At 39.3% G+C, this 26,723-nt stretch overlaps 1 protein-coding gene across 1 annotated transcript in view; it reads right to left on the bottom strand.

Moving 5' to 3' along the window:
- LOC139203161 (inactive N-acetylated-alpha-linked acidic dipeptidase-like protein 2) overlaps window positions 1-23,330 on the bottom strand; it is a 277,953-nt gene extending 254,623 nt beyond the window's left edge. Inside the window, exons 1-3 of the mRNA XM_070832831.1 lie at window positions 23,162-23,330; window positions 19,848-20,025; window positions 19,018-19,179 (exon numbers count right to left, since the gene is read on the bottom strand). Of these exons, the coding sequence (XP_070688932.1) occupies window positions 19,018-19,179; window positions 19,848-20,025; window positions 23,162-23,330 (509 nt within the window). The remainder of the gene's footprint in view (window positions 1-19,017; window positions 19,180-19,847; window positions 20,026-23,161) is intronic.
- Between the last annotated feature and the right edge of the window lie 3,393 nt (window positions 23,331-26,723).

Consider the following 26,723-nt stretch of genomic DNA (forward strand, 5'->3'; position numbering starts at 1 on the left):
CGGCTGCCTTAGGTGTCTACCTATGTACCTGCCTACCTGCACACATGCTACAAGTGCACGTACAGCACCCACTTCAAATTTTCAATTTTCAAATATCAAGACTAAAATTTAGAATAATCTGGATTTTGTCAGGACACCAGGATGGATCCTGAAAAATTGGAACTCTCTTGTTGGACTGTTTGTCATCAGGATGCTGCTTGTTTAGCCAATAAAGAATAAGTAGATGTTTTTATGCCTAGTGTGTGTTTGAGGGCATGCAGTACACATATGTGGTGGTGCTACAGCAGCACATCATAACGTTAAACATTATACAGTACAGCATTTACCTCTATAAAACATACTGCCATTATCATAAATGTAACAAAAGAAAGTCATGAGTTTGTCCTTTTACTGAACACGCTCTCTTAAATGATTGTGGGTTCAAGGTTACTTAGAACGTTGGTGCAAAATAATTATCAGCTTTATAAAAAGATGAGTGGTTCAGTCATTTAGTTATCCACACATCCATCCAAAGCTGTATACTGTCCAAAGCCATATAGGGGGAGTGCTGATTATTTGTATAGTCCCAAATACCAGCCACCTATTTGGGTGTCCCTCCTCCAAGGCGCTCCTTGGAGACAAGGAAAATGCTAACAGTGCAAGAATTCCACTAATGATGTAAATCATGTCATGCACACAGTAACTTCCTTCCTGTGAGAGCACAGAATGTGTTGCTCCTACATATAACCTGTACAACAGCCTGATTCGAAGTGACTTTTGACAACCACGTACCGGGGAGATCGGGGGCTGGAAAATTTCATATTTCACATATTGCGTCTGGAATTAAAGCCCTTTTAAGAGGCACTGATAATGCCAGTTGATTTGGAATCCATGTGATTTGCAGGAATACTGTAAAATGGATATAGTAGCGTAGACATTTATTGGACTCATGATGATTGCAAGACTGTACACTTTTCATGTAATGTATGAATCCCCAATATGTCTGAAGCTTCAAGTTGTAAATCAGACTGTATTTTCAGTCAGTTCATGCTGTTGAGGAGAAGTTAAAAACCTCATGAAGAGAAGACTTTCCCTGAAGTGTTTCAGCATGTGCAGGAATGCATGTTTTATAAAACCCACCCGACCGTGTTAGTGAGTCACAAGTACGTCCCACGAGCAATGAAAGACCTGCTGCAGTGATGACTACTTCCCAACATCTTGTGGAAATAAGATGTCAAACCCAAGGACATCAAAACATACATTAAACGCCTTTTTCTGGGCCATGGTCTTGGCTGGGTGCAGAAATCCTTCAAAGCCTTGAGAAATGAGGCAGAAATTTTCCAGTAAAAGCCAGGGTGAAGTCTATTAAACTAATATCACAGGCAGATAACTCACTTGTGTCATCTTAGCCAGCTCAGATGTATGCATTACTCCAATACTGGTGAGTGTGCTTTTGATTAAGAAAATACATAATTCAAAATACATTTGAGCATGAGACAAGGTGTAATTACTTTATTAGCATTTAACCCTCAACCATTTATAGGGCACTCATTGAAATACTTAGAAATTCAAAATTTCAACCCTAGACCATTACAAGGCTTTTTTTCTTTTGTGAGTTTTTCAAAAAATAATTTAATGTTATGGTGAAAATCAAGGTCAATGAAGTTACCATATATGGTTTCTTGCTGATTGGCTTGGAGAAATCTTGTAGTTCTACTGCCTCATGGTGAGGCAAGGGGGCGGCATTTTGAACTCCCATTTAAGTTACCAAATATGGTCCCTTGCCCGATAAAGGGTTAAGCTAAACCAAGATATTTCCTCAGCCTTAACCAAAGTCCAAAGTGCTATTTTGCACTTAGTAAACACATCATTTCCCACCATGTCGCCTGACTCAGCACAGGGACATTTCACTTTATTTGAAAGGCCGCAACTGTTATTCCTTTACAACACGTGAGAGGCACAAAGTGAGAAAGTGATTATACTGACCAAAGGTAAACAACCTTACTAATCTACTGAGCAAAATGTTCAGCCATCACTTGTGTTCATGTTTGTATTTCCTGACTGTAACTACATAGATTCAGTCTTCCAACGAGGTGACAAGGACATAAGCTTGATAATCAAGACAGTCCCATTTTTAGCATGCGCATCAAGCTCATGCTGGCTAATTGGCCAGTAGAAATCTGTGGATACACTTCTGTGTGCTGCAGAGGTATGTGTGTGTGTGTGTGTGTGTGTGTGTGTGTGTGTGCATTCATGTGGGGGCACTGTGGTTATGCCACCACCTCCTACCACAACACAACACACCAGTGGACATACAGTATTCTTGCCAAACACAAAGACAACATTTTATGCAACAGATTGTAAGGGCGCCGTAACTTTAAATTATCTTAAGGTGAACATCGCAGTGTATTCTAGCATGGAAACGGAGGTGGACTTTTGCTCCTGTTCTTGTAATGGCCTCTAAGTGAGGAGTGATCGCCCTAAAACCCCACAGTATGGGGATAAGGAAAGAGTGCAAAGACTGAAAAGGTTTAGGGGGAGAGAGTAGAAGATCAATACACTGAAAAACTCAAAGTATCTAGAACTGTCCTTTGAAGGGCAATTTTAGTAAAATTGGGTAACAATGATCTCCACTGATTGTAACATAACGGCTTGCAGAGATCCCATTGCAGTAACTGGCGGCAGCACTGTGAGTGAGTGGTGATGAATTTGGGTTTTAGAGATGTTTAGTGACATTCATGTTTTTTCTAACGTTTAGGATATGATTTGTTTAGTGCGCTATGTTTTTTTTAAGGGTTTATCTAGGACACTAAGATGCAATCCTGTCTCCTGGAAAATCACCTTTATATTCGACTAAAGGAAAGTAAATATCAGAACGGCCCAAAATGTATTTACATATGTAATGCTGACATTCTCAAGGGTCAAGAGTGATAATAAAGATTAGTTGCATATTGTCTTCACACGATGAAATGAAAGCATGCCACAGCACGTGCCTCCATGTTGTCACTCCTCCACATAACTAGATTCATACATTTTTATAGATTCATAGCATAAAGAGGGTACAGCACTTTTTACTCTCAAAGACATTCTGTCAACGATTGTTGCCAGTTAAGTATAAGCAATAACTCACAAACTATAAGTGAGCCGTGACTTGTTTTTTGAGGTTAAAGCTCTTTATTTTTTGCCAACCTAGACATTTCAGTTCTTATTTAAAAACAGTCTGTGACGTGTTGTTTCATCCATATAAAGTGATTTCCTCAACAGAGCCAAGAGCAGGGAACAGTGGGCTGGTACAGTACCTGGCTTTAATTGCTCTCTCCTCTCCTCCACTAATTTACATACGCAGTGAGAATTCAGGCAATGACTGAACCATGTAAATAAGGCAGGTATCGCACACTTGCAAGGGACAGCACAGCTCTGTCTTTATCCTCCCGACTCAAATACACACAAGAGGTACACACATTAACACACTCAGACAAAAATACAATTAACTGCACTCACTTGGTAGTGTGACACTTCAGGTACTGATTTGTAAAAAGCAATTAAACGCCAACAAGCGGTGTGTGTTAAGTATGCGCATGTTTGTAAAGTGGCATACAGAAAAATGAGAGCAGTGAGCACATCCTGATTGTCATAGTGCCTTTTAGCTTTACAACTAATTTAGTGCTTGGATCAAAAAATATATATTATGTTGCAGCACAATTCAGAGGTGTTAGAACAAGAAGAGTATTGATGCACACAGTTGCAATCCAACTTATTCAGCCCTCGTTGTAAATCAAGTGTGTGTTCGATGAACAACTTAAACAAGAACAGGTGAAATAGCTCAACACAACTAATATCATAGGTGGTTTATCCAAATTCCACCCAATATGCCACTTTGAATGACTACTGTAATTTCAAATTTATTCAACCTCTTCTTGACGAGCATCTGTAGTACTTAGCAGAGCACCTTTTGCTGTTATGACCTGCTGCAAACATGATGCACAGCCACACTCCAGGTTCTGACAGTGTTCCTGAGGAATCTCAGCCCAGTCCTCATGGACAACAGCCTCCAGCTCTCTAATATTCTTGGGTTTGCGGGCTGCAAAAACCTTCTTCAAATCTCCCCAGAGATTTTCTATGGGATTCAAATCAGGCGACGTGACGGCCACTCTAGTATCTTCTAGGGCTTTTTTCTGAAGCCAATCCTTGGTGGACTTTGAGGTGTGCTTTGGATCATTGTCCTGTTGGAAGATCCAATGACACCAAAGCTTCAGCTTCCTACAGGCAGCATGACGTTTTCTTCTAGGATTTCCTGACACTTCAATGAATCCATGCTGCCCTCCAAACGCTGCAGGTTTCCAGCTCCAGAAGAAGCAAAGCAGCTCCAGAGCATCACTGAGCCACCTCCATGCTTCACTGTAGGCAGGGGGTTCTTTTCAGTGTCTGCCTCATTCTTCCTCCTCCAGACATACTACAGATCCGTAGAATCCCAAACCTTCTCTGCCAGTCCGGGTATTTGATGTGTTCTATCTCAAGCTCATTTGATGCAACTAATGAGGCCCTGGATTAGTTACATCAGATGTGCTTGAGACAACACCTGGTTTGCAAATGAATGCTCTTCTGAGGGATTCTATTCAGGGGGTTGAATCATTTTAAGACAGCAGTAGTTGTTCATGTGGCATATTGTGCTGAATTTGGAGAAACCACCTGTAATCTTAGTTGTGTTGAGCTATTTAAATTGTTCTTGTTTGAGTTGTTCATCGAACACAGATGAAAGTTTGTAAGTTCTTGCCAATGCACCTAATTTGCGGTGGTGAGTGCAACTGTGGAGGTGGAGTTCGTACTTGATTTAGGGAATTTTACAATTATCATTCCTTTTAACGATTTTGGGAATGACAGCTAGTTGACTCCTATCAGTAGAAAAAGCCACTCAAGGCACTGACACACTGTCTTTATGTTCATGCTTTTGAAAAGAAAAGCTTCACTCAGGGCTTTGGTGAAGCTCAGACTTCAGACAAACTTTTATATTAGTTTCACCCCTGTCTGGTAATAATTGTGAGACAAACAGCCCTTGGCTGAAGGCTCGGTTCTTCAGATCTGGCTCTTGGGCTTCTACCATTGGATGGTTGATTTTTCTACCTTTTAGACCCCTGACAGCCAAAACAGATGCAGACAGTGGATATGATACTTGGGTATGGCAGCTGCAGTGTGCCTATGGTAATGGAAAGACTGTGGCTATAATAAATGCACTATGATTAATGTATAGTTACAGTTTGGCAACTAAACACAAAAAAGGATTCAATAAATCAATAAATACATCTTTTTTAAGGGGGGGGGGGGGGATGCAGGCTTCAGTCAAGACTGGTACTTCAGCTCATTAGAAGTGAGCTGAGGAGCTGTCTAATATGGATATAGACCCTGAGGATAGCTGTATGTTTTTATTATTTTATTATTTGTTCGCAAGTGCATACCTTTAATGTGTTTTGAGGATTGGGGGCACATGTTGTCCATGCTTTTCAAAATCCTATATCTGCCCCCTCCACCTTCACAATGTCAGTTTGATATCCTCACCAAAATCTCTCCAAGGGGGTACAGTCAGCTATATATTTTAGCTAAAACGCAAATAAAGCATGATCTATCACATCATTATATATATACCAGTGAAACTAAACATGATCTTTAGAGGGGTTGATGTAATAATAATTTAGTTTAGTTACCATTATTATGGAAAGAACAGTATCCAAATTCATCTAAATGTCATAATCTGTTATTTACTAGATTGATATAAAGCAGCATTATGTAGGCTTATGTTTGTAAGCACAATATTATACTTTGTATAACAGACAAATGATTAGAAGACCTCTTTAAGAGGCTGCAACTTTGTGGGTTGGAATACTTTTCAGTACTGCTGGTCTCTAATTTTATGGACCATATCATAACCTGATGATGTAAGATTAAGCCACAGTGGCTTTAAGTATACGAATAATTCCTTCGCTTAAAGCCAGTGGCTGTTATTTGGCCTTTTCCAGCCTATAAGAAGCATTTTATTTTACTATTATTTTCACCCTTAAATGCTTGTTAAGGTTGAAAGTGGAGGGGCTTTCTTTGAAGTTGTATGCATGCATGAGCTCTGCTGTGGCTACTGCATTTATCAGCCTCCCAGCAAGTACACAATACCTTCAAAGCAATCAACATGATGCAAACGCATATAAGGTCTCCATTGTGGAATACAATAATGGCATGTATAGCACTTGTTTATCCAGTTCTTCAGTTCATAATATTCAGGCTCACTATTATTCCCCATGCTGTTTGAAGCACCAGGAAACTGGATGTCATATTCTGACTCCTGCATTCTTAAAAATAGGATTTGTCTTGCTCCTGTATTGAGAGCAACAACCCTTACAGCTTAAATCAAATGGTGTTGTGTAACCCATACAAAAGAAAATATAAAGCCACGCATAAAAAAATCATGAGAGAAATATCTTCACCGTACAGATGTTTTTGTGCTTTATTCACAGTATCATAGGACACATCAGCGCCTTTGTGTGGTATCTGCATAATGACTAACCTGATGACATACCTTCCATACTGTATCCACTAGCACTGCATCTCAAATTACTTTTCATTTACCTTCATTAACAGGCTTGAAGTGTTCATTAATACATCAGCTAACGTCAGAGTCATTTCCTGAATTCAGTGGATCATTTCAGCTATTCTAGCAGTACGGCTGTAGGGATGTCAAAGTTGGATGGTCTGGAATATCTTAACAACTATCGGATGTACGGCCACATCATTTAGTACAGTCATTCATATTCCCTCCAGGGTGAATATGATAAGTTTGGTGACGCAACATCTCTTGTTACCTTGAAACATCATCAGGTCAAAAATTTAATTTGTACAGTATTTAAGTTTATGACAAAATACCTGCAAAATGTTTGACATTCCCATCAGCCAACATTAGCATGTTAGCATTGCCATCTTAGTATGTTATTCTGATATTAGCATTTAGCTCAAAGCACCACTGTGTCGCAGTACTGCCTCACCAAAGTGCTAGCATGACTCTTTGTCTTATTATTAGATACAATTGTTGTGCTATTGTTATACTGACTTCTTGAGTTTGTTTAGCTGGACTTGGCTGGATTGTCTATTTCTGACATAGTAGCTCCTCCGTGGGTGTTGTTGTGCTGTAGTATCAAACTTGAACTCATTACCATGGCAACCAAAGATGTCGGCTAACCCTGAACTGATCCTTATGAGCTTGAATTCATGAGGGCAGCCCCTCCTGATGGCTGAGAAAACACGTCTTATTACCAGGGGGTGTGTGTTTGTTTTACAGTTCCCTGCCTCTCCGTCTTGGACCAAACCAATAAAGTTTTTATTTATCTACCTTGATTTATCACATTTCAACTTCAGTGACGACTGATTACACTTCGACTCCTGGTGATGATGTTTCTACCCTCTGTTTCCACCAGCAGTGATGCAGTGATCAATGATGATGACATGTCTGCCATGTTTAGCTGCCACAGTCACATCAATACCGGCGCTGATGACATGTCCACCTGCAGTGCTGACATTCTTAACACTGCAATGACTTTTCTAATGAGTGGACCGATGATGATTCCATTAGTATGGGGTGATTCTCTCTTTGGGCACTAATGAGGGGAGGCAATGTCATTAATTACCACATGCTGCGACGAGATGTTCAATCAACACTGACTAGTTGATAGAAAGCTGAAGACTGGACCCTCGTCTTGACGGGGACACCCCATTGAGTAAGTACCAAAACGTCAATAACTCTATTTCTTCTGCATTATCTATTGACCATGTGCAAATTCATGTTTTGCACTTCTGTGCCTTTACCTTCATTGTAAGTGTTGCACTGGAAGTAGCATGTTCAATGCTTTATTTGTTCAATGCTATAAATCCGAGATAACTTAAGCCATGTTGAAAACATTTCAGAGCCAGATTGAAATGAACATATGAGATAAAGTCTTTCTGGCTGAATTTTTTACTAACTATCATCTCTTGCAGTGAAATGTTTTTTTTTTCCCCATCAGTAAGCAGTGATGACAACTTTGACTGCAGCAATGATGTTTCCATCAGTAGCAATGATGTTTCAAAGCATACCAATGAGATTTCTGAGCAGGATGAAGATGTTTCCATCTCATCACATTGCCATCAAAATGACGGCTGTATAAAGTAACACATTTCGAATAAATTCAGCACCAACGATGGACTGGGTCACACATGTTTCATCTGTCAAGGTAAACTGGCTTTCATTTTTGTATAAGATCAAGTTATGTTGAAGATTTAGAATTGCTGCTGTTATGCTATTGTCACCTGTTAAAGAACTTCAAATGCCAAGTTTGTAACACGTGCTGAAAAAGTGAAGTGAAAATAGGAGGATTATTCTCTAAGTTAAATTGTTACCGTGAAGCTCTCATTCATAGTAATTCACACACAAGTCCAAAATCACCTCCAACCATCACAAAAACAGATGAAGTGATCACACAGATACACCACACCCACACATCCGCACACAGAGCACATCACTGGTACCAAATGTGCTGTAACCACAGATTTTGGAGTGTGTATCCTGGTAATGAAGCCCAGCATTGACTGAGCAGCACACATGCACCCTCAGCAAAAACACCAGCAACACTCTTTCTTAGTCTCTCATTTATTCCTGCCGTTGCGTACTCTGTCCTCTCCGTTCAACGCTGGGAGACACAAGCCATATTTTACGCTATGCAGATGGCCGTTCTTTCCATGAAATCTGACCAAGACTTGTTGCCCTGTGATGATGTATTCCCTCCAGTCCTCTATTTCACAATCATACCACTGATTTAGGATGACTTTTCTTTTTTCTTTTTCATTTTTCTAATCCATGAAAACAAGGAGTTTCAAACAATGTTAGCCTTGCAAATATGCTGGGATCCTAGATGCTGGTGAGCAGCTTGCACAAACCGTCAAGGTGTGAAGTAAGATGGCATTTGTAGTTGCTCACAGCTGTTACCTGTATCACTACAGCCATTTAGAAGTGTCATTTCCTGCTTGTCATATTTGGCTAACACTCAGATGTGGTTTCATACATTCCTTTAAACCTGAGGCAGGGACAGCTTTGTCATCTAGACATTTTCAACTGGATTTCTTTTTTATACTTATACTACACAGATTTTAGTGGGTTTTTTTTGTTTTTTTTCTTTCAAGCCTGACTACCAATAGTTGAAGTTGCTAAACCACTGCGTGACTGACCGTCGGGTCCACACACCATGGTCCTCCTTCCTCTGCAGAAGATTCAAATCACGGTTGGCCTTACTTCAATCCAGAGGATGGTGGGTATATGATAGATCTTAGTATGATATACATCATCATATTGCAGAGCCCCAGAGAGTGATAAAAACCAAGATGAAACAAGAGTGAACCTCGGACAAGCATTCACTCGACGGAGACAGCTCTGGGACTTGAGAGGGTTCAAGCTGACATCCAGTTGGCTTTCTTTCTACTTGATCAGTAAGTAACACTACCTGCTTACCTGTTAATACTGCTGGGTGTTTTATCCTGAATCTATCATGGCACTTAGATTGGTGTTTCTAGTTCAAATGTGGGATTCTTATGGTTGTTTTTTGAGCTGAACAGTAGCCGTGCTGCTAGCAGCTGTCTTTGTGACAATAATATCGCTTGGAAATGCTGGAGGAGGGACAAGTTGAAAACTTGTCCATTTCCATGTAACAGCACTGCACACACACTTCACGTACACATACACTGCACACACACTTCATGTATCAACATGTCCTTCCTCCTGTCAGAGGTCTGCAGGGATCGCACTCCCTGAGCTCATCACTCATATTGTTTTTTTTTCGATGAATGTCATACAAAGATATATCTACTGACTATATCACACACCTAGTTCAACCGAACCAGTAATCACACTGCATTTAGATGATCCATGTTTAGCAAGAATTAGATATATCTCTCAAAATTAGTAACAAGATATAAGATAAGATATATCTATCAAATATTTAGTACAGTCGAATTTGTAATAACACTGAATCTAGATGATTTATATCAAGAAAAATCAAATATGATGGTTTATGTCAGATATTTAAGCTAGTATTCTAGAAAATTAGGTTTTGGTTTGTCATTTGCAGTTTACAAAGAAGAGCTGTAAAAGGATAAATCTATCGGATATATCTAGGAAGTGATAGAATCGTATGATAGTAATAATAAATGTAATGTAAAGCAGACTGAGTTTGTCTCCATAGCAACAAAACTTGAACATGTTTAAGATTGAGGGGAAAATAATTCTAACTGATAGCCTTTTAGGTAATTGGTTGATTGATTAATTGTTGACTTTTCAAGCACACGTTTGTGGCCGACCCCTGGGGGACTGATGCGGACTGATTAAATAAAGACTAAAAAGGATAAAACCTTTTGGTTAAATGTTGAGTAATATCATAGTTATAAAAAGGAACATGAACTTAGAAATCCCTCTGTGAGTCCCACTGACAGAAAGATGTGATGCAGACACGAAGAGATAATCCCATACAAGTGCATTAGTTTGAAAATGAAAATGTGCTCAGGGACAAGAAAAAAAAAAGAGAAATTCATGTCCACAGACACAAATTAATATATCACATGTTGTGACTGGGTTGTCTCTGAATATTCCCAAATTGCAGGGGACCTACACTGAGCAGCGTGCCTGAACACCTCCTGTGGAGATGGACAACGAACACTGAGCGAAACCAGTGAAAAACTGTGGTTCTGGAAAAAAGACTGAACATTGATTTTGAGTGTGGATTGTTTTGTAAAACAACTTTTAGAAATCTATGTATTGGACTAACAATTCAGTTGCTTTTTGCTAACAGTAAACTTTATACTGAAGACAGAAAGAAATCCCTGTATCTCATTTTTAATCCACCACACAGTTTCCCTCCATACTGCAGCAAATACTGCTGGTTTGCACTCCATCGACACACTGCTTGTGTAGAATGGCCTAAGATGCTTTTGTCTTCTTCCTCTCTCTCTCTCTCTCTCTCTCTCTATTTGTATTCACTCCCTAACGACTGCTCACCCTCTCCATCTTCATTTGTTTCTCTCATTCCCCTCTCCCTGTTATCTCCATCCTCACTGCTCCTCCCTCCCTCCCTCTGAATCGCTGTGTATCAGCGAGAGATCATCTTCATAAGAATAAAATATGTCTCCACTATATTTCAACACCAAACACTGGGACACTGAACATTAGAATAATTTAAATGTAACTGCTGCAAATTGCATAATGTTTCACTTCGGATGCTACTTTACTTATTATGCGGCAGATTTGTATTCATCTATTCAGCATCGTGTTGCAAACACCAAACACAGTTTTACTGATATGGCTGTCATATTGTCACAGTGGTATTTTGACATGTGCTGTGCATGTACCACATGCATACCAAACACCATGCACAGAGACACAGCAATATGCAAGTCTGCATGTGCACCACATGCAGTGTACAATATTTAAACAGATTATAAATCTAATTGTAAGCAAATAAAAGGGTGTTAGTTCACAGTAGTTAATTAAAGCTTGGGGAGGCACTTCTCTAGAAAAGGCAAAAAAGAAAAAAGCCAAAATTGGAAAAATACAGCTTTCCCCTCTCTGTCCTAAGCTCCTGCCAACCAGATGAGCTTGCTGGTTAACTACAGAAACACGAACAGCCTTTGGCTTTGGTTAGCAGAAGACTAGACTATTAATAAAAAACTAACTAATTCAACATAGCCACTCATCACCTGTTTTCTTCCTAAATCTACATACAAAATCTAACAAACCACTGGAACACATTTAGATATTACAGGAACGGGTTAGTTATCAGCTTCAGTCATCCCAGTGGTGAATGTGATCGAGATTCCGTTATAGAATGTTGCATAAACATGAACTCTCCACCACTGAATCACCATCTGAAAGGATGTGCACTCACATCTGCATTTGCAGAGCAGCCAATAAAAACCCTCTCTCTCTGAGAGGACCTGTGATTGGCCAAAGTGATCCACCCGTCATGTGGACCGTCGGCCTCCTTTAGAACCTCTGAGCCTGAAAACACCGCCAAGAGGAGGAGCAGAAGTGTAGTTTTCTCTTTTGAGAAAATATTGAATTATACATCTCTTTTTTTTTCACGTTATAGAAACTTTACTCAATTATGAAAATGGAATCTCATTGAATTTCTAGTGGATTTTTTTGCCCAAGTCCATCAAAATAAACCTTAATAAAGCTTTAATCTTAGTACTCATGGTGTTATTTTCTAATTTGGCTGCGATGCTCTGCATACTGTTCTGTTAACAAACGTAGTGCAAACAGCCAGTCAGTTTAAGGGGCTCCTCCTGCTGGAGAGAGAGAGACAAAATGTACATGCAAAGGAGAAAGAATTAAGGAAAATAGGACTTTGACAGTAACTATGTGAAAAGAGACTGTATTTTATCACATCCTTCCTCTAAATAATAACTTCAGGCACATCATGTACGATTAACAGTGTTTCAAGGCCTGTCAATTTTTCCATTTTTGCTTGATAAAGGGATGGGAATCTGTTTCTGATGTGAGCTATTTGAATCGAAAGCGTTGCATGTGTGTGTAAAACTACGTGTGAAAATCTATCCTGAGATTCAACTACAAAATAATAAACTATAAAAACAGAAACAATGTGCAGAAACAATGAAAACCCAGGTATTATTCAAAGGTGGAACAGCAACACAGCGGGATTCACTCACAAACTACAATTTAGCCAGCAGCTAAAGTGCAGCAACTAGATGAACCCCAACAGTAGAAACAATGCATGACAAAAATAAAGAACCGTCTCTTTAATACACCAACATGGCAGATGATGTTTGCTTATCATCATTATATCGTTAACCCATTACAGATGCAGTTACCAACACTTTTAGCATAATCAGATAGTATTTTACATGGCATTAATCTGGGTTGCAGCTCGAAGACTTTTATTGCTAACATTTTTAGCATAAGTCAGTGGCATCACAGCTAGCAGATATTTTCTCGTGTTGGCAGCTTTGTTGAGCTATAGTCTATTCCGAGCCCCAGGAAGTGTGCCAGGCTTTGATGCCAATTTCACATAATGGCCAAACCGTGTAATTACAACAATGGCGTCCATTGCGTGATGCCATTGGGCCCCAAAACAGTTTTTTTTCCATAGATTTACATTTTAAAAGAGACGTTTATAAATCAACATTTACATTTCTTTGTGAGTCAAAACACCCGTGAAATGACTCGTTTCACCGTCAGAATTCATAATAGCGGAGGGCTAACAGCAAGTTAGCCAGCTCGGCAGACCCGAGACGCTAGTGTGCTCCACAGGCCCAGCAATGCAGAAGATCCAGGTACTTTTATACCAAGGAAGTTCAACTTTTTTGACTTCATGTGCCACTGAGCAACTTTAGTAGAAATGCACTGAGCCTTGCCACCTACACTGCATCCAGTTGTCTTTATATATCCATGGTCTGTTCACACAACACTCTTGTCATTTCTAGGCCGCTCAAAATGCTTACAGATAGTAATCATGCAAATGGTATATCATCTTCCTTCACTGAATTATGGGTGGACAGCAGCCCTCCACCACAGGTTCGGACACCACTGAAGACAGTGGTTGGGGGGTTGGTTGGGGATGTACAGTTTTTATCTGTCCTTTACATCACTGCAGCACATTTCACTGATTACTCCCTTATCCCATTACAGCAGTGTTAATCAGTGAAATCAGCAGCTTTGGTGGCTCTCTTGCCACAATAGCACTCTCTTGCCACAATAGCACACCTTTCTACCTCAGCCATCTCTAAATGAGTTAACATGAGTACCTTTTATTCCTGTTATTTTGTTACTCCCTCTCTGCTCTATATATGTTATGTGCAAGCAGCAATACTGGCAGTCAAGGGATTGTCTGCTTGGAATGGACACAAACCTGTTTGTTCTTAGTGAGGATGCTCATGAACACATTTCATTCTGAAACTTTTTTAACTGAGTTTAGACATCAGCGTGTTTTATTAGCAGGAGATTTTGCATAAGTGTGATAACAAATTTAATGTCGTAACTCTTTTGTTTTTCTCTTGGATCTTGGATATACTTTTTATTTTAACAAAGGAACAAGAAAAGAAATGTAAATACACCATATTCATATAAATTATTTTTGCCTTGTAACATGCATATAGCAATTTTGTTTACACATCCAGCAGACACAAAGCAACATTAGCCACCTGATGACTACATGTCGATACTACATGTCCTATACTCACTTTACCTAGCTCTGTTTGGGTCTCCACCACATCTTGAGATACATCATTTTAATTATGTTGAAGTGATGTTTTCTTAATTAATATTGTGAGTTTGCTTCTATAATAATTTTACTTCTATAATGTTTGCCAACACATTTATATAGTGACAATGTGCCACCCTGACTGCCCTGATGTGGACGCATCCCTGCATGGACTCCAGTCACACAGCTGACATGAAACCTTTTAATTTTCCTTCATCCTGCAAAAAACAGTGCGTAACCCTCACAATGGAGGTGACTAATATGAACTTTTCTTCAATAAATGGCAAATATAATTTTTTCAAAGCATATATCGCTGTAACCTCAGTCATAACCCTCTGTCCCCTGTGGAAACAAGCTGTTTAAGTGGTGAGAATTTACCATTACTCCACCTCAGTGATTAGAGTCTGAAGCAGCTCAAACACCATAAAACCTTCCAGTGACTTTACTGGGACATGACTCTAGTCAACAAGGACTCAGCCCACTTTTAGCTGCTCTCTCTTTCTCCACAGTCTGTTCCACAGGTAGTTTTGCTTTCTTTTCCTGAAATCCTTCTCTTTAGCTGAGCTCCACAAAGGGTTCAGCTCAAATGAAAGTCTTCAAAATACATTTTTCACTTTAAAGGTGGACAAAGTCAATTGGGGGTGTAATCAGCATAATGAGCATAAGCAGAAGTCGATTAAACAGTTTTCCATGTTCACTTATTTATTCTGTGTCTTCTTTGATAAGTTTTGCTGTTTTAAACAGCTGTTTTGTTATTTCCTACCACTAGCTGATGATGCTCATGGAAGCGTTTGTTGTAATAAACACTTTATGTTCAATTTTATAAACCTTTATTTGCTCAGACCAACCTGACAACTTTTTTTCCTGAATTGTGGGTACTCCAAACACAACTGGTACACCATGGATACCACCATAATTAATCTTTAAAGACTGAACCAGCAATTAACTGTAACCTTTCTACAAAATTTGTGATGAAGGTTGGGAAAAGATTAACATCTGCACAGAAACCATCTCCAAACTTCACCCACAGGCCCACTGTCAGGAGTCAAGTAGCTGACATGCTAACTAGCAATAAATCTATGTAGATATTTTCCATTTTTTTTTCATATTTACCTTTGAAGGAGTATGTTGGGGAAGGATGTAATACACTGAATGGTCAAGCTAAGAATAATTCAGGTATCATAAGAAAGAGTTTAATTTGATTTGGCAGGGCAGGAAGGCAGAATTGTTGAAAACATTGTAATGACTTTAATGGACCTGTTATGCACTGCATTTCCCCAAAGTTCAAATGTCCCTGTTTAATACTTAATTGATTTAATTTGGTGTAACTAACTGGAGGTGGGAGCTTTTTAGTGTGGTGTTAAATTTATGCAACAAGAAAAGTCATCAGCAATTGCTATAGCACACATTGTTCTGTAATCCATCTCGCCATTGGTCAAACGAGGTCTGTATTGTGCCTCATTTGCAGGCAAGAGAGTGCGCCTTCATATAATCAAAGACAAGAAAAACAAAACAAGGAACAAACCAAAATTGCAGAGCAGCAAGTCTCCAAGCTAAACAAAGATAGTGATCCATAATCGTGATAGTTGTCCTGGTGCCAGCACAGCAAGATATACATCATCCAGATAAAGCCATATCAGCCAGATAAAGATCCGTCACCCGGAGACATCATCCAGCCAAAACCAGTAGCAATTACAGCCTCAGGCTTAAAAATAGCAATACCCCTTAAAAACACTAAAGCTCTCAAACTAAATGCATTTGTTCGCATTTGAGATATGAGTGGGCCTATATGTGGAGAAAAACAAAAACTAACTATAGCATGCTCTGAAGTACTTCCTTATGGTGGTGAGAGTGAATTTATTACAGTAGTATAATTAGCTGGAGAGATAAGTATTAGGCAGGCCAAGATACTAGTAGTGGGAAACCATCTTCTAGGGATTTGAACTTAATCCAGTTTCTCTCAGTAGCTCTGCATGCTTACACACTCCTTTGAAGTGTAAATTGAAAAAGAATTGGATGCATAAAGTTTCTACAGTGACGAGTTGTGGAAAAAAAGTCTATGTTTTGCCCTGACACCCCTATTAAGAGAAAAGCGTTGGAGGCCCTGTGGCTGAGAAACAAGAAATTGGAAAATATAAAATAGTAAAGACAAGCAGAAGTCATCTATCTGCACTGAAGCCAGTCTCTCTATTCCAAACAATACATGATTGTTATTCGTTGGATATGTAACTACTCATTTAAACCAATCACATAATGAGAGTCCCACAAATCACAACAGCAATATATTCACCCCACGATATTTCGCCTGCATAGTCACACAGTCATGGCTGTTAAAATATGCTCCCTCACTGCCATCGTCTCCCTCTGTTTCTCAGTCTGTCTGTCTTCATAGCTCCTTTTATGTGCCTCTTTCACTTTGTCTGCCACCGTCTCACTCTCGCTTCTCTTCTTCCAAACTCCACACAGAGTAACGAAGGCGGTTATCTGTGCCCGATAAAATAAACAATTATCGGGGTAAAGGAATAAAGAGGAATGTGTGCTGTTGGCTGAATGAAAGGGCTAACCCATTAGAAGAGTTTTCAGGATTCAGAATTGGTGCAGAAGCATCCATTTACTAAACCCTTAGATGTGGTAAATGTCACTACATGACATAATCTGCCTTCAAATACTCTCACTTATATATAAATAGACAACAGCCATGACCAGAGACTGTCAATATGATTTGTTTAGTGGACGTCAACCAGGACAATCCATAAAAAGCATTAGTTTCAAGCAGATTCCCCAACATAAAGTTCTGTACATAAATGCTTCAGCCATCACCAAACTTGTCCAGTGCATTTGGGTCCTTTCCTCTGCTGCTTGAACTCCCAACCACCACACTGAGTCACCGAGGGGATGAGATGGTCCTTGAAATGGTATATCAGAATTAACTGAATGCATCTCACTACTTCCAGTTGGCTGTAGATGATTTTAGTGCAATAGACTAAAATAACATGATATCAGTTTGTCCGACTGAAAATACTGTGTAATATTGTTTTGTAGCCCAAAGGAGATAATGTTCAGAGTTCACAAGGTCCAATGACCAAAACCATAACATGACCTTATAGAATTGCTTGACCGGATCTCATCTCTAATTAGCTGATTTAATTCAATACTTTGTGAAAATCTGTCTCATTATACAGTTAAGGTCAACTACAGGCCGCAACAGTTCAAGGGTTAAAGACAATGTGGGGCTATGCCGATGTTGTTACAGTTCCTGTTCGTCTCTACAGACACAGAGTAGACAGAGGTCACTGATAAATAAATCATGCTAAACTTTACATTCATTAACTGAGGGCTAGCGGGTGGTGAAAATAACCAAAAACCAAAAACAAATCCATCATCATCACAGATGGTTGAGATGTAGCTCGGGGGGCTCTGGTGGTTATGGATGGGTGGGTGGATGGGGGTGTTTTCTGGCACCTTGAAATACTATTGTGAGAAAATAAATAATGAAAAGCATTAAACTCAGAGAGGTCAACCATACTGACATGATTGTCTCAGTTCACTGGCAAAGCCAGTTATCTCAGAGAGACACATATGCCCAGGCAGCCTGTGATCCTTTGGCTTGGAGAAGGCAGCTTTTGGGTTGACAGAGGTTTGTATCAGTGTTGAAAAAAGAAAAAGAAAAATCTACCTCTCTCAATTCTGCTTTCTGTCTTCTATGTCTAAGCCTTGCCCTTCCACTTTGGGTATAAATAGATCAGTGGCTAGAAGGCAACAAGTCAGACTGTTGTTTATGGTGATCTTAGTCTTAGGGGGCATCAAACTATGATCCTCTCTGTCTGTTTTCCTACCTCTTTGTCACCATCCATTCCACTCAACTCCATTACAACACAGTTCTGCTTTCCAATGACCCTCTCCCAAAATCCTCTTTTCTTCGAACATTTTGTCTTTCTCTATCCTTTTTTCAGTGCCTTCATTTTTTTCACTTTTCTCTACCAACAAGTCCACAAAGCTACATTTAAACAATAAAATAGGCATAAATGACCAACTTGAGTGCTCTCTGATCAAAAGAGTGACGTTGTTTTTGTAAATGAATGAATTTTTTTGTCTGTAACAAAATGTATTATTTGGCTGTTTGGTTAGGTTTAGGCATTTAAAACATGTGGGTTTCACTTGAGATTTGCTGAAAGAATGTTGAAAGATCTCTTATTAGTACAACACAATCCTGAGTCAACCTACTGCCAGGAGGAATACCAATTATGGTTGTTGGGAAAACGTTCACCTAAAGTTACCTCTCACCTTCTTTTATCTTTTAATAAAAAAGAACAAAATGACACTGCAAACCCATTACTGTAGCCTGAAAACATAATGAGTATACAACCTGTTTGTCACTCAATCTTAGCTGATTTATTCTTTTTAAATGTGTACAACAAATACAGCAGTGTGTTGTCTAGATGCTGTCTGCTTTTTCACCATCAGTCACATTAACAAAGGAACAATGAAACGAGCAGATAAAATAGTCTGCACTATCCATTCATGCTGCAGGTTATTGCATTCTATATTAAGCCTTGTTTTGTGCTTGTGTTTTTAATTCAGCAACTTTGCAACCACTCAGCACCTCTCACTGTGAAAACAGCATTAGGTGAAAGCAGCTGTTGAGAGAGTGGATTGTCACAATGTCACACCCCTTGTAATGCTTGTTTCCACTTTGTGTCCACAACAAATGTGTAATTCTTTCAGGAAACTATGTTTGTTTTTTTTTCAGTTGGGAGCTTACCTCTGAAGAGCATCTATCTTGTCGGCTGTGATTTCTCTCAGTAGCTTCTCCAGCAGGTCTGAGCTGTCGGACAGAGGAACAGGTGGTTTGGCAGAAGGTGTATGGGTGAACCAGCCAATCAGGAGACCCAGGAAAAACAGCCCTGCCCCTGCCATGAAGTACCTTTTGAAGAATGAAGTAGAGGCCAGAAATGAAAGAGGTTATGCTATGTCCACTTACTAGCTTTTTTGGAGCTTTAAACAGCATCTCAGAGATCGTTTAGAATGAGTTGTAAAAGGTTGTAAGGTGCTCTGTAAAAAGCTGCAAAGGCAGAGACTATGATTTCAGATCTTTTTAAATCAAATTACTATTTCAAAACAATAAAAGGAGACAAAGGCAAGGGTTTCTGGTCAGTTTAACCTCATATTTGAATCAGTTGAAAGACAAATATTTGTATTTAAACCCCTGCTGATTTGTGTGAATTAGTTGATGGTACTGTAAGGGCAGCTTCCATCATGAAACCGACTGTGTGTCTATTATGATTCAGAGGACATGGATTTAGATCCAAGTCAATCCACAGCTGCACAACTGCTCATTCAAGGATGCCCAATTCTGACAATCACAAAGAGTTATGCAAGGTCATGAACATGAACTTGGCAGCATGGACTGTAAAAAATTAAACCTGGTAACTTTTAACAGCTTCACTATCATCTAAATCATTTAGTTTGTTTGTTTTTGCCTTGTCCTTCAAGTGTTTCCCAAAAATTGTGATACTGGTGATACCAGCTATTGCTAATTGTGCTGTAGCAAAAGTAGCTGACTCAAATCCTATTTCAGCGTCCTTTATTTACCTGAGCAGGAAGCAGTGGAGTCGTCGTTGTCCTTTATGGCCCGGGGCCCTGGTGAAATGGGAGATGTAGTTGGGATCTTCCTGGAGACGTTCAAATCGCCCATGAGGTGAAACTGAAACAGACGGCTGGATGGGTTCCATGAGCTCGGGGTCAGGGTCAGGTCCTGGGTCTGAACAGCCTGAAAGTGAAAGATTACCAGGCACATTCCAGTTTCTGCAATTCTATCATTACAATAGTTGCAGTCCTAGCTGTGCTGTTGAGTTGTAAACAAGGCCCAGCATACCATGCACATGTGGGTATTGCAAGCTAATATGCTAACAACAAGTAATTTTGGACCATTTCAGTGTGTACACTGTCATCATTCAAATTATTAATATAATAATCACTCAGTTTATTCTAATTCATGGTATTGGTTATATTCCACTTCAACTAACCAAAATGTTAATGTTAATGTTAATGAGCTCCCATCCATGTGACCTGATGGTCATGGGTCTAAACTGCCAAACAGAAAGAGAACAGTGAATTGGCTTTATATTAGAGGGAACTCCAACATTGTTTTAGCCAATAGTCTTTTTACATACCTTAAACAACCCATATTGTTGGACAGTTAAAATGTGATTGAAAAATATTGTTTTCACATAAAAATGTTTTGTTGAAACGTTTTAACTGATTAAGAACTAATGTTCCTTTGTCTTGCTGGAAGTTGTTGGAAATGTGCTATTTGTTGACTTATGGATTTGCTTGGATTCATCAGTCCCTAATGAGGAAATGTTCAAAGATTTCAGGATTTCTACTTCGGTCAAGATTGAAGTATGTCAACAACAGACTCACAGAGCTGCTGACTGCCTAGACCTTATGTTTGCATATTAGTCATATTCTTTGAGTGAGTAAAACACCACATTCATGTACTATGCTGGGGTCATGGTGGAGGTCGTAGTGGACGCACGAAGTGTTGTGATGCCACAAGGGATCAAGTGGTAAGGTGTAGGCAACAAAAGTAAAGGTACGATGAGAGCAAGATCATGATATTGGTTAAATAAATAAATAAAAATTCATATGTCTCAAGTCACTGCTGATGTTTTCTGCATTAAAACAGACCATGATCTTTCTCTAACCTTAACTTTAAGTTAGTGTATTGCAAGATTGCCCACTTTGGTGGCAAACAAATGACATATGCTGTCATAGAACATTTTACTGCCATGGTCAGTATCACTTTTGCGGTTTGCCAGGCACATTAATTAACAACATTTCCTCATTATGTCAATAAAAAAACATAATTTGGCCCATTAACACAAGAAGAGAGGGTTGGCTAGCACGGCCATGGACTCTTTTATTCTTTGTAATCTGATGATTCCAAAAAGACTGTCTGGATTACATTGAAATCAAAATGCTGCCAAAACAAAACTTGCTATCAGGTGAAGGTCAGAGCACAAATTTCAGTATAAACTAATAACAAGAGAAAACAAAATCTAATAATGATTTGCAGGCTTAGCCTCTACTGTCTTTTTAAAGGATACATAGTTGGAGTTGGTTATAATGTTTGAACAACATACTCCAACTGTAAGGGAGAAAACAAACTATAACTGTGGAAACTGAATAAAAGCTTACTTTTGAGTTTTGAAACGATCAGCCCACTTGCTTGAGAAGGCATTTGTGAGGATAGAAAACTGCCACTGATACAGAACTCCAGGCACAATTCAAAACAGAGTCCTTCAAAGCTGAAAAGCTCAAGTCTACCTTTTGGGTACTTAAAAAGTTTCTTTCTTTTTGCAGCTGCTGGCAGTGGCAAACTTCTCACATTAAATGCAATATTTTTTTTCACTGTGACAGGTTGTTTTAAATTATGTGTTGGGTACTCTGAAGAATTTCTGTGCAATATACATATTAAGATCATCAAAATCATGAGAAAGTTAATTGTTTTTGCATGCTAAAAGAATCTTTGAACTTTCAAGTGAAATTGCACAATCAGTGATTGGATGCGCCAGAACTTTATTCAATTAAAAATGGTAAAATTGAAATAACTGTAACAATTAAAAATGAGCATCCAGTTTCAAACGGTAATGTTAAAACCCACAAACCAAGCCACAAATCTAGGTGGCGTCGTTGACCCAGGCCTGAAATTCAACAGATTTATAATGAAGTCAGCCTAATATCACTTAAGGAATATATCTGGGATTAAAGGGTTTATGTCTCAGCAGGATTTTGTAAAAACTTGCCTATGCATTTATCTTTGGCAGGCTTAACTATTTTAACAGTGTCTTTACAGGTCTCCCTAATAAAGTCAGTCAGACAGCTACAATTAATTCAGAATGCTAATTCCCAGAAAATGGGTCTGCTGTGACTCTCAGCTCTTTTTAATCAAGACTGAAGATTTTTCTGTTGGCTGCTGTCGTTCATTAAAGCAAATAATGTATTCATTTCTTGCACTGCACTGTAACTTTATTTCTTGTAATTTTATACCTGTTTTATTCTGTTTGGGCTTTTAGCTGTAGTCTCTTCTCTTGTTTAAACATCCCTTTATACTGTATAATGTATTCCGTTTGCACTTTGTCATGATGCATTAAATAATCTGTGTAAGGCACTTTAAAATGTTTTCTTGTTAAAATGTGTTATACAAAGAAAAGTTCCTTGCCGTGCCTACACATTCACAAGGAACCCACATAAGAAGGCTGTGTAAACAAGCTTATCCTTGTTATATAAAGGAACATCACAGCAACAGATGTCATAGCACAAAAATACATGATGTCAATGAGATTTAACATTGTTAAGCAGCTGATTTAAATTTTTTTTTTTTTTTACTCATCAAACTGTGTTTTGTTTGACAGAAATGAGCTGTGGGATTCTCATTAATGTGAGAAAATGTTTTATAAATAATTCACAAACTCATCATGTTAACTGTCCTGACATCAATCAGACATTAGCAATTTACATTTGATACAAGCTGTAATTGTTCTGTTAGGAGAACAAACTAATCGCCTCTTCAGAAACACATCATGTTGCTTTAAGCGATATCAGCTGCATGATATGACCCATCATAATATGCATCATGTATTGTGAGTGGTAAAACGGCTGTTGTTTATGTATCACAATTACTTGTTCACAAAGGAATTTGGATTAGACAGCAATTATAAACTGTGTATTAATTTTGTTTGGCTGCTGTGAAATTGGGGATCTGCTGGTCACTGCTGCTGTTGATGGAGGCAGTGAATTCATTTCATTACTAAATTGGTCATTCTGACCATATTAGCAGATATCTTAAATGGCACAGCGGTTATAGAAAACTGTAAGCGAATACCAGTTAAAGAGAATCCTACCTGATCTCTGGCAGTCTACGTGTTGCATCTGCATGCGGTCCATGCTAGGCCCTGGTTCCTGTAGCTCCTCTTTGTCAAGGTCCCAGTCAAGATCCAGACCTCCAGAACAGTGCAGAACCTCACCAACCAGTGGGCCACCCTGGGCATCACACACCTTCCTGTAGGCCATGATGTCACCTGGATTTCAAATGCATCAAATTTTCATTCACAAAATTCCCTCATATCTATCTGCGTACTTAACATTAGCGTCTGTTCAGTTAAATACTTTGAGCCCCAGGGAAAGAGTTCCACAATCCCCCAAAACCTTAACAAACAACAAGCTTCACACAAATTGTATCACTGTTGTTGTTTCCTCATGTGTTCCATCTCTCATTTTGTAACCAGTGGAAACAAGATGAAGTATAGCAAATGTGGGGCATGACTAACACTTGCAACAACCCCTGTCCTAAGGGTTAGGTTAGCAAACAAACAAGCCTGCACTACTAACTCTACTGAAGAGGAAACACAGGGATCTTTGTTTTATTCCCCTACGCTTTAAACTTAACAGGCACAGTTAAGTTTTATACAGTTTTACCTGTGCCCTTGTACCATAAGCTACACCCTTGGGATGTAGACCGCCTTTCTTTTAACCTAAAGTAAACCTCTTTTGCTTCTAGTTCAAAATCTGAGCCTGAACACTAACAGAGTGTCCAAAACATGCAGATTCTGACCATTTTACCAGTAAGACAATGAAACAGGACGCGGTGCATTGCCAGTTGACGTCAAAGCACTGACATGTTGAACCAGGAGCATCTGTTTTCCTAGACAACCCTGGGTTACTAAAATTAATCAGGAAATGGCCCTTTTTCACGCAGTGCTAATCCTGGTCGGACCATGTCCCATATGCATGGGCTCCGAGTGAAAACGATAATAGAGTGAAAGATAGAGATGATGGAACACTGTTAACTTCCTGTGAAGTTGCATTCATGGTGTGCTGAAATTTCACAGATCCTAGCAGGAAGTACATTCCAATACAGTCAGTATTCCTAATCACTATAATGCATGCTGACATTTGCAATCCGTATGGAGACCTCTCCGCAGCTAACCCAGAGACTGTGTGCAGAAAGCCTGGTATAAGCCACCTGGGTCAGATTAAGACTGCTCATTTGACTTAAATTAATGGATGTTACATTAGTGCTGGATATAGAAGAAAATGTGATAAAGTTAAAAGCGGCTTGGGCTGAGTGACTGGCCAGAGCCTCTCAGCACACAATTATGAAGACTAAAAGCACCACAGGGTCCTGCAATGCATTTACACACATTAATGTGACTGGGAGAATGCAAGTTAGGCAGAGGCATAGAGTTAAGTACTCTGTGTGTGTGTGTGTGTGTGTGTGTGTGTGTGTGTGTGTGTGTGTGTGCGCGCAACAGGGATTCATGGCTCTGGGTTGTGGAGAGTATGTGTGAACTGTAAGATGATGAAGGATTGCATGTGTACGTGTGTGTGTGTGTGTGTGTGTGTGTGTGTGTGTGTGTGTGTGTGTGTGTGTGTGTGTGTTTTGCCCATGTGAAGCAGCTCTGGGTTCAATACAGCTCTTAAACAGCATCATTAAACCTCGCCAGGGCTGGGATCACATGCCTGAAGACTGTGTATGTGTGCACGCGTGTGTGTGTGTGTGTGTGTGTGTGTGTGTGTGTGTGTGTGCGCGCGTGCATCTGACTGGAGATCAGTGATATAAAACCTCCCAGCTCATGTCTTGGTATGTCATCAAGTTTAACAGTTCCTTTTATATGCTCTATCATCAAAGTCCACCATGAATGGACAAATGAACCGCCCAATCAATAACCGCTGGGGTGGGGGAAAAAAAACACTTAAATAAAATCAAACGCCTCAAAACTACAGTCAAACTTATAGGCTATTATTGTTAATATCTGTGAAAACTTACTCACTTTACTAGATGGTTTATTCAAATGATCACACCTCTAGTAAGGGCAGACAAAACTGCTTATGTTTATAGTTTAGTAACTGAGTAGATAAGATATTTATCTAGTGCTGCTTTTATTACACTTGTGCCTTGGTTTATTGTGCAACATAGAAGAGTGGGAATTGAAAACTGAATAATAATTATATTATATTTATTGGATTTAGATTTATTGCGCAATGTGGTAATTAAGGGATATAAGTTTTAAGGTTGTAATTCCAGTCTCAAAAGGTAGAGATAGACAATTCTATGTTGATTGGCTGATGGCGGTCTTGGTTTTAGGGTAATAAAAAGGTTGTGTCTGGGAAATGCGAGGCCTCTGTACAAGGATGGCTTGAGCTGAGCTTCAAGTCAGTCAGAGTCATGACCACTGAGTGGTTAAGAGAAAAAGATATTCATCATCTTCTAGATGCTGATGGAATTCTGCACAAATGATTAGCATGAAAATAAGCAATAAGGCTCCTTGAAACTTTGTAATTTTAACTGGATATCACATTAAGAAAGAGGAAGAAAAAAATGAACCCTTTTAAAATGTTTCATCAAATGTTCTTGTACAATTGTTTGGCAGCTGTTACACAATTGCATTACCCACACCCATACAACTACACAAGGCTATCGTCATCACTGGTGATGCTGATGATTGTTACTCACGCAGTCCACATCATTTCAGCTCTGAATAGGTCAAACATGATTGCTGAATCGTCCTTGTTTACATGAAATAGCCACTTTAGGTTTTGGGAAGCAGATTGGAGAAGAGATAGAGAGGAGAAAGGGGGGAGAGAGAGAGACACACAGATGTAAACAATTAGAGAAAGAGTCCTGGACGGAAACGGTGAGGCGGAAAGAGGCACAGTGTCAGAGACACAAAGCAAAACTGTTGAAAACAGGACTGCAGCGGAGAAGAGGCAGAGTGTTCATAGATGAAGGAGAGAGGGTAAAAAGCAGAGGGAAGAGGTCTGGGAGTTCCCTGGCATCAATCTTCAATGCTCCACCACACTTTCATTACTTCTAGCTCAATGCAGATGAAGGATTCTCTCAGTAAAACAGAACAAAAGTTCCTTTAACTGCTGACCTCCTGTTACAGCCACACACTGCAATAGGCTTTTGGCCTGATACCTATCACTGCTGGGGAGTGAACACCTGGTAAATAAGTTCTTTTCTTCTTTTTTTCTTTATTGTATGTTCATGAAATTAGGCTTCAGAAGTCAACGTGCTGTGTAGATTTCAGAGAAGCTTTTCATTACAGACTAAACTGTTGCCTTGTAAAATATGGACCAGAAGATCTTACAGCCTTTGCTAAACTAATGCAACATTAGACTTCTCTCTTACCAAAAAACGGACAGTATTTTTGAATCTAGGCCCTGATTTTCCATGTTGGGTCATGATCTGTTAGTTTGTTTCTTATTGTGTGAATTTGGTGTTTTAAAGGGTTAGTTTGGATCCAACACAATATTTGTGTAACGCACAGTAACACAAATAAAGTGGCCGATCGAGGCAGCAGTAGACCAGCCACTCCCATGTTCAGTGTCAGTGTAGTCTGGTGGGTTTCAATAGCGTAATATAATGTTTCTGATTGAACAAAAAATGATCTTACAGGTTTA

This window comes from Pempheris klunzingeri, chromosome 6 (assembly GCF_042242105.1).
Source record: "Pempheris klunzingeri isolate RE-2024b chromosome 6, fPemKlu1.hap1, whole genome shotgun sequence".
NCBI classification, from domain to species: Eukaryota; Metazoa; Chordata; class Actinopteri; order Acropomatiformes; family Pempheridae; genus Pempheris; species Pempheris klunzingeri.